General features: G+C 43.0%; 1 protein-coding gene across 2 annotated transcripts; it reads left to right on the top strand.

Annotated features, from left to right (window-relative positions):
• Positions 1–3,441: 3,441 nt before the first annotated feature.
• Positions 3,442–8,573, top strand: kynu (kynureninase). Of its 2 annotated transcripts, XM_065952216.1 has the most exons (15): positions 3,442–3,614; positions 4,266–4,345; positions 4,632–4,826; positions 4,912–5,038; positions 5,112–5,194; positions 5,526–5,587; positions 5,744–5,815; positions 6,377–6,451; positions 6,560–6,706; positions 6,785–6,883; positions 6,964–7,037; positions 7,189–7,241; positions 7,584–7,669; positions 7,775–8,005; positions 8,085–8,573. In XM_065952216.1, exons 3-15 carry the CDS (start codon positions 4,658–4,660, stop codon positions 8,205–8,207), a joined length of 1,401 nt encoding a protein of 466 aa, XP_065808288.1. In that variant the 5' UTR covers positions 3,442–3,614; positions 4,266–4,345; positions 4,632–4,657; the 3' UTR covers positions 8,208–8,573. The 2 variants fall into 2 exon arrangements, with proteins under 2 accessions (XP_065808288.1, XP_065808287.1); XM_065952215.1 differs by lacking the exon at positions 4,266–4,345.
• The last annotated feature ends 525 nt before the right edge of the window (positions 8,574–9,098 follow it).

Raw genomic sequence — 9,098 nt, 5'->3', positions numbered from 1 at the left:
AAAGAAAATATGCGAACAATTAGAGAACACGTGCTGCGGCCACATGACGGCCACATCTCATGTTTCCATAACAAACAGAACTTCTCATTTCTGCAGCTTTAGTGACTCACTGACTCTGGACGAATCGTGCATTTCACTGATTAATGACTGTAATCACCAGCTGGAGGAATAAACATGAATTTAGTGTAAAAATCACCATGGAAACAAGCTGGTGGTGCAGCAGACTTTACACTAACATAAATACAGGCAGACTTCTGCAGCTTCATAACATAAATTACATGAACTCACTCACATTTTTCAATGAGGCTGACTTCAAATCTTTTTAATTTGTGTTTTTTACTTTACTATTTCTATTAATTTAGCTTTTCACTTTGACTATGGCCGTGTTTGACTTCATTATGCTTCTTTTCTGTCGGCTGTGATCCGGTTTTCTAACCAGATCTCATTGCAAAAAAAGAGGAATTTTAAACTTCATGGCCTTGTGGGACTTAAGTGGGGGGATAGAGATGCTTTGAAGCTCTTTAAGAGTTCAAATACAGACCCTAAATGTTGTTCTCGTTGAGCTACAATCCCTAAAAAGTGGAAACTGCAGAAGAGGCCTCATGTGCCTCGGCTCATTATCTCTTCATGTGACTGAAAACATTTGAGATTGGGAGGTTGTGACTGAGAGGATTTCTCAGCGTGTGGAGGTGAGAACCTGCAGAGCTGAAAGGGAGAAGGTGGTCCTCCTGAGTTTGGAGTAAACATCAGGTGCACGAGGCTGCAGAGACAAAGACAGCATACCTTTCCACTAAATCAAAGAGCTGAGCGGAGCAAGCAGCAGGTGTTACCCGCTCGCCTTGTCATTCCCTCTCTGCTGCGAAACTGTGAGAACGTCTCAGACTCCGACCTGACAGATGACACGTTAGAGGATAATTTGCTTCAAAGTCATTTTATTTATTTTAAACTGTAACATTTGAATTTGGTTGTTAATCTGTGCTTACAGATGTATCTCAAAGTCGCCCTCAGCATGTTGAAATTTAACATTAAATCTGTTTCCTGGACATCTTTCAGGCCAAAAATGTATTCTCTGGTCGTCTTGACTACGGTGAAATCAGAGTTTGTTATTGTTTTGATCGACAGCCCCCTGGTGGTTGAATTGACATAATGCGCCTTTAATCACCTTTAAACCGTTGAATGCAAAATAACAGCACTCATGTTAAAGTGGAAGTATTTTCCTCCTTATGTCATGTTTTATTCTGAAAAGTACAATTTTAAAGTTGATGTGAACTTCCTGCAGTTTCTCAGACGGCTTTGTACGTTGATCTTAAAATCAGAGTTTGAGTAAAATAACTTCTTCACCTCGTTCGCTACGTTTAGCTTTCACTTGCTCGGCGGCTAATAGAGTGTCCTTACACTTGACAGCAAGGTTATAAAAACATGAAACAACCCCCGCCATGACCCCGATAAACTCAGAGAGATGTAAAGTTTTCTTTGGGTATTGCTTTTCTTTGTTTTCCTCACGTTTGTTGCAGTTTTTGAAACTCTAGAAGTCTCCTGTAGGACGAACTAAAAGCATAGACACAGAATCAGGCGTCACAACTTTTTCCCCCTCTCATCGTCCCGTCTCGTCTGCACTAAGACCCCAATTTGTCCTCCTCACACCTGTCCTGCATGTGTTCAAAAAGTGCAGACTCATGCAGATTAGAGTCCCGAGAACCTCCTGAAAGCCCCCCCACCCCCCACCCCACCCCCCGGTATGAGAGCGCGGGGCTGGTGGCTCCTTGCTGGAGAAGAGAAAACATTATCTGCCACCTCCTTTGATGTCTGTGCCCTGAGAAACGACATGAGAGGGGGTCGGTCCTGCCTCCTGAGCGCTTCCAGATGTCACACATCCTCATTTACTGTGAGAACAACAAGCAGAGAACATACAAGAGGCATGTAGGCCGCCGTGATGCCCCACAAACATCTTGCAACCATCTTGTTTCTGCTCTCTTAAAAGAACGTGACTCATTTTTAACACGTCTGCATCCTGATCACTCACTCGTGTCTCCCCAGTCTCCATGTTTGAACATGCCATAAAAGTGTGTTTAAAAGGTCCTAAGATTGCATTACAAGTTTAAGTTTAAAGTTTAAAGTGATGCTTCCTTTTTAAGAGTGAAGTCGGAGTGGAGACATGTTTACTGGCTGCTTTGGATGTGCGTCAACAGGCTGATTTGCAGTTTTTCTGAGAAAGATCATGAAGCGTGGGCTAAACTCCGGGGAGGGTGGACGAGGGCAGAAGTCAACCAGCATGACCCCAAAGGTCATCGTTAGACATACTGAAGGTCACGTCTGAGGGGAGCCGCTGTGAGGATCTCAAATCGGGTTTATCTCTAATCTTTATTTACAGATTCTTTATTGAAACGTAGAATGTAGATTTTCAGCGTGGGACGTGTTCGGGGTTTCCGTTTGTAGTCCGAGATGATTTGACCAATTAGGTATCAGCTTTGGTGTGTGCAGGAGGAACTGGTGCTTCTCAAGTCTCTTTTTTTTTAGTTTCCTCACTTGAAATTTCCTCGCAGGAATGTGTTCAGTGCCGCCATGTTGATAGATGTCTGTTATTTCAGCACCGTTAAAGCTGACGACCCATGAAGTTTATGAGCTTACAAAATAATCACGATGAATCAAGATGAAAAAAATGTTTGTCTATCACATAGAGAGGCTCAAGAACAGCAAAACAATCACACCCATTACACACACATGAAATCACCCAAAAGTTCCAGAAATAGATAACGGCACATGTGCAAAGAAAGTGTTTATCTCGCCGTATTTCAAATACGTTTTGTAGTCGGTATTAAAAAGTTTCTGCATGTTTTCATTTGAGCGAATGGTTTTCTTTAACAGCCATGACATCTGCCTCCTGATAGATTCTTTGTCCATTGAATCTTTTTCAGTTTGAGTCAGAACTCTGCTGCCCTCTAGTGGAGAGAGGTGGTAAACCAGGCAGTACAGGAGAAACGTTTTCTTTACAAAGATGTTTGATTACAGGCTTCACAAGAACATGAGTAATAATCAGAACATCTTTACATTTATAAAATTACATAAATAAGTAAAGCAAAACAATTTGTGAGATCCTCTCAGAGCCGGGATATCTATCTATTTATTTCTACATATTTCATAGATCTCACAGTGATATCGGCCGAGATGTCAGTATCTGCTTTTCTCTCTCACCAGTATCCATATCTGTCAGGCCCTTACATTAAGCTCTCTTTCTGCTCATCAAAATCTTTTAGATTCAGAAACAATAAAAGCATTTTTGATTTAAAAAATGGTTAATCATGAGTCATGCTGCAGGAAGTACAGTTTGTAGTTTTTTAACCACATGTTGAACTTCACGCTGCACGACCTGAAAGTGAAACAAAAACAAAAAAAAAGGGGAACTGACGGTCGTGTCTTTGTTCCACAGGCTGACGGGCGTTTGGTGACAGGAGTGTGATCCAGAAAGAGTCGGCCTCTGGTTGATTCATTAGAACAATGATTAACCTGAAGCGGCACACACACACACACACACACACACGGGGGTCAAAGAGCTTGTGCAGAGCAGAGATTGAGTCAGTGTGTCGGCTGTGTGTGAAGACGAAGATCATCTGAAGGTAACTCAGGTTTCTCTGTGTGACAGCAAATGATTCAGGCGTCCTGCTGCGAGGATTTTCAGAGTAAAATCAGTGATTATGAATTTAAAGTAAAATAATCTTTAGTGTAGAAAAGTCTGTGTTGTTTCTATGTGTCTAAAGTCGACTTCACTGCGCTCTAAATGTCAGCGTTTGAAAGTCATTTAGAGGTAAAGCAGCGACTTTAAAGAGCAGAATGAAAGATTTAGATTCATCTAGAAAAACTCTTTCTGCAGAGGCTCGGTCGTGTTTGTCCATTCAGGGCTTCTGTAGGTCCACGGGAATGCAACATGGCAGACTTTGTAGAAGAGGAGCTGCTGATTCTGCAGATTTAAAGAGCTCGTTGTGAGCTGATAAAGACACAAAACATTTTAATATTCAAACAAAAACTCAACAACAAATTCAGTGTAACTGACTTCTGTGACTCATTCAGGGAGTTTATTTTGTGTATTTCTTACTTGTTGATATTGAATGTTATTCTGATCCCTTTCTTTGTCATTGTAACATTTGATTGTTTTTGTAAAAGTGCTTTGAGTAGTCAGGATTAGAAAAGATGTGTCGAGTAAGTCTGCCTCGATGGCTTATTAGGTTTGTCTTATTGTGTGACCTGGGTGTTTAAATCTGTTTCTTCAGATCCATCATAAGATTTGTGTAACGCACAATAAGACAGAAAATGTTCCAGCAGCAGAGCAGCTTCTCCCGAGCTCTGTGAGGTAACATGAATGTTTTTGTCATTTGGAGTTTGGTGGTTTTTAAGAGAGGGATGTTACGGCTGTTTGTGGTGGAAAAACAACAATCTCTATGTCTGCAGGGATCCTTTCTGTGATGATGTCACACAGAGAGGAAGAAGATGAGCGATGTACTTTGACATGGTGCATTCAGGGTGCAGACCATAACGTGGCCTGAAGCAGCATGAAACCTTTATAGACCTGGTTATTCAAAGTGAGGGAGCAGGTTTAGAAATACTTGTTTTAAAATAGTTCCCCGTCCTCTCTGCAGGCCGGCGGTCTCCTGATCTCTCAGCGATGGAGCAGTTTGAAGGCTTAACTCCGACAGAAACCCTCCAGCGAGTTTCTGCGTCTCTGGGCTGCAGCGTCACGTCTGCAGAAGTGGCCGCGTTCCTCGACAAACACGACGACCTGAGACATCTGCGGGAGCGTTTCCACGTTCCTAAAATAGCCGACTTGCCTCCCTGTGAGTCACAAACGTTTCTGCACCTTTCATTTTGAATTTCTCTCACTTAATCTAATCATGTGAAAATGAATGTGATGTGTTTTAGCGGCAGCCGATGTGAAGCAGGTCCACGGCGCTGAAGAGTGCATGTACTTAGTGGGAAACTCGTTGGGTCTTCAGCCCAAAAGGGCGAGGACATACCTGGAGGAGGAGCTGGACATGTGGGCCAAGGCGTACGTTACTCTTCTTTTCTTTAAAAAACAGAACTAAATGCTGAGCTTCAGGGTTGAATCATCTCTCTTCCAGGGGAGTGCACGGGCACACAGTGGGGTCCAGGCCGTGGGCGTGGGCTGAAAACAAGATCGAGGACATGATGGCTGAAGTCGTCGGTGAGAGATGCACACACACCTTCATGATCCTGACATTATTATCACACAGAGCAGAATCATTCAAGCTGTTGTTCACTTTGTCTCTGTGAAGCTGCTCCATGAGGTCACTGCACCTTTTGTAGGTTTCAAAGTTCACATGAAGGTCTTTAAACCAGCGTGCAGCGACAAACAGCTCGTACATGTTGAAGAGCTGCTGCAGAGTGACTCTATCACCTTCTTGATTAGTTAATAGTTCAGCCCACAGTGTGCTGATCATCGCACGATGAAGTGAGAAACGCTGTTTTCTGCTTTGACTGAGTGAAGCGTGTGACGGTGTCTCTGTTTGTTTCAGGAGCTGAACCTGAGGAAGTGGCTCTGATGAACGGCCTGACGGTGAATTTACACCTTCTTCTGGTACGATGCTCTCTCTCTCGCTCTCTCTCTCTCTTGATCGTCCAAATCCAGAAATATTTTTGTGTCTTTTGTGACCTCAGGTTGCTGCTATCTTAAATCTCATCATGCAGACGTCGGGTACGGAGTGAAAGCTGATGTTTATGTTTTTTTCTGCAGCTTTCCTTCTACAAACCGACTGCAGCGCGCCACAAAATCCTCCTGGAGGACAAAGCCTTTCCTTCAGACCATGTGAGTGAAATGCTTCCAAAAGCTGCAGCGTAACTCGTCAGCGTGTTGGAGCTCGAGTCCTCCGTCAGGCGTCGTCCTGATGGAGGACTCAAGCTCCTCATGACCTCTTCATGCACTTTGGTAGTTGTTGAGAAGCTTCCTCTGCGTCGACATGCGAGTCAAATCAAAGGTGCTGTTTTCTGTGAAGGTCAGGTGAGGGTTAGGGTTTATAAAATCCTCTCGAACACATTTTTTCTTTTACTGCCTGCTTGTTTTTCTGCCTTTTCAATGAAACCTGAGAGAGAGAGAGAGACTAAGAAACAGTTCATACATCTACAAACAAACACACAAACTTCAGGTCACCCCTGGACAAGTCGGAGCCCCAGTGGAGGTGCTCGTTGCCCCCTGGTGTTTACAAAGATAACTACACACAAAAACAAAATATTGAATAATAATGGATGATAGAGCTTCATGACTTTATTCAGCAACTTGTCAATAAGATATCGGCGCAAAATACGAGCGGGTATTTTGTTGTCAGTGCAGCACAGGTAAAAGACAAAACGTGTTTCTTTGTGTCCTCAGTACGCCGTCGAGTCTCAGATCAGACTGCGAGGATTCGACCCTCAGGAGAGCATGCTGCTGCTGTCAGCCCGACCGGTACCTGAGCTCCTCTCCATGTCTCATTTTTGTGCACGATAATGTTTCCTTTCACACTGAGGAGAACATGAAACAGTCCCACTGATAGAGATTGTTCCTGCCGCTCAGGGAGAAGAAACGCTGAGGACCCAGGACATCCTGGACGTGATCGAGAAGGAGGGAGACTCCATCGCCGTGGTGATGTTCAGCGGAGTTCAGTACTACACGGGACAGCTGTTCAATATGGCCGCCATCACTGAGGCCGGACACAAGAAGGTGAGAAACACACGTTGAACTCTGGGTCTCCTCAACGCCTGAACCACAAAAAAACAACATCCTTTGTGTCTCCTCCAGGGCTGTTACGTCGGGTTCGATTGCGCTCACGCTGCAGGAAACGTGGAGCTGAAGCTGCACGCCTGGGGGGTCGACTTCGCCTGTTGGTGCTCCTATAAGGTAAACTGACGAGAGCTGCTTTCTAAAAGTATGAAGTCGTCATTAAAGGACAAATATAAGTAACCACTGTTTTCTGTCAGTACATTAACTCAGGCGCTGGAGGGATCGCCGGAGCGTTTATCCACAAGAAGCATAAAGACACCATCAAACCTGCGTGAGTGATCGCAATAAAGTGACTTTTATCCTCATTATTAACTTCTGTCAGACGCCGTTTGATATTTAAGCAACATAATTTAATAATAAACACAGTTTGAAGTGAATGTCCTGCAGTCAAAGTCTACATTTAATGTTTTTCTGTCCTGCAGGCTGACGGGCTGGTGGGGACATGACCTGAACACTCGCTTCCAGATGAATAACGGTAAAAAAAAAGAATAGTTTTTTGTAATGTTTTAACTACTGCACACACACACATTAACAATAAACACATGCCACAGATTTAAAAAAAAAACATTGTGTTTAAAAAGCAGTGTAAAGCCCTGTGTTGTTTTTGTGGTTGCTCTCTGATGCCATCTTGTGGTTTCTTTTGGTATTACAGCTCGCCTACATTAATAAACGCTGAATACAACGCTGATGTTTCCCCACGTTGTCCTGTTGTTTGGGGAATATTTACAGAGAAATGTAGTTTAAAAAAAGATGGATCCTTGAAGATCCAGAATTATAAAAAAGTTTTTTACTGTTTAAATGTTTTGTGTGTTGTCAGTGATGGATCTGCAGCCCGGTATAAGCGGCTTCAGGCTCTCCAACCAGCCCATCCTGCTGGTCTGCCCTCTACAGGCCAGTTTGGAGGTACTACAGTTTTCAAAGTTGAAAAGCAATGGGTTTCCTCTTTGGTCACAAATTAGGAAAATGCAGCCAGTGTTGTTTTATTAACTCTGCTGATGCTCTCTTCAGGTTTTTAAAATGACCAGCATGCAGGCTCTGCGTAAGAAGTCCCTCCTGTTGACGGGCTACCTGGAGTTTCTGATCCGCCATTATTACACCAAAGACCCCGGCCGGCCTCAAAAGCCTCACGTACGCATCATCACGCCGTCCGACCCCGAGCAGAGAGGATGTCAGCTCTCGCTGTCGTTCTCCGTCCCCATCAGGGAGGTGTTTGACGAGCTGGAGAGGAGGGGCGTCGCTGTGAGTATCCAACTAATGTGTTTGTCTGACTCATCACACAGCAGAGTTAAAAACATGGATTTCTTGTTGTGTTTTTCAGTGCGACATGAGGGAGCCCAGCGTGCTGCGCATCGCTCCCGTTCCGATGTACAACTCCTTCACTGACGTGCATCGCTTTGTGGAGACGCTCGGAGCAGCTCTCACTGCCACCAGCCAAAAATGAATGTTTATAGCTTCAGCTCAGAATGCATTTCACTGCAAAGTCCTCAAAGTGTGCTTTTTGATGCTGAGATATGTTCACTTTAAGGACCAGCAGTGCTGTCGCAGCACGATCAGTGTTTACAGATATTTAACATGAACAATAATGAAGGTTCACATCAATAATGTACAATAAAGAGAAATGTACACGTTTCAAGTTTTGAGTCAATATTTCCTGGTAGAAGATTTGTGCTGCTTGAAATGAACTCAATCTGTAAAAAAGAGTTTCAGCATCAAACTGCTAAAGTATCCTATAAAGTCAACGTCCGAGTTAAATCTCACTCACACTGTCAAACCTTTTGTAATCAATAAAAGATTTTTATAATTCTTGTATCGCCTCATCCTTCCTGCTTAACTTAATTCACCCAAGTGTCTCCTACTACTGCCTTGACTTACACACAAAATAAAACTTGCAGTGAACGCCACATAGTTGACTAATTCTGTAAATTCTGCATTTTACTGTCATTGAAATCTCTCTATGTAGTGATCACAGTCGCAAAGTGAATGGAGAGGCCTGTTATTAACAGTCGAAATGGGATAACTAAATTACTCCACTTATTCATCATTTTTTAAGGTACTTGTACTTTACCTCGGGTATTTTCTGCTGCATTTATTTATGTGATAAAGTTCCCCATGCTTATAAAATGTAATTGGCTACATATCGGCTTTACCTACATGAAAAATGTTGCATACACACACATTTATTATCAATATGTGATGGCTAAAAATAACAGCAGCAAAGTGTTTTAAAGTATATATTTTATAATCATTAAATGCTTTGTTGTTCTTCAAATGATCTACATGATATTGAAGGTTTTAACTCTTTGTGGCTTTAATGTAACTTCTACACTTTACA

The sequence above is a fragment of the Labrus bergylta genome, chromosome 24, assembly GCF_963930695.1.
Source record: "Labrus bergylta chromosome 24, fLabBer1.1, whole genome shotgun sequence".
NCBI lineage: Eukaryota > Metazoa > Chordata > Actinopteri > Labriformes > Labridae > Labrus > Labrus bergylta.
Note: the sequence above shows the minus strand (reverse complement) of the source record. Positions and strands in the feature narration are given on the sequence as shown.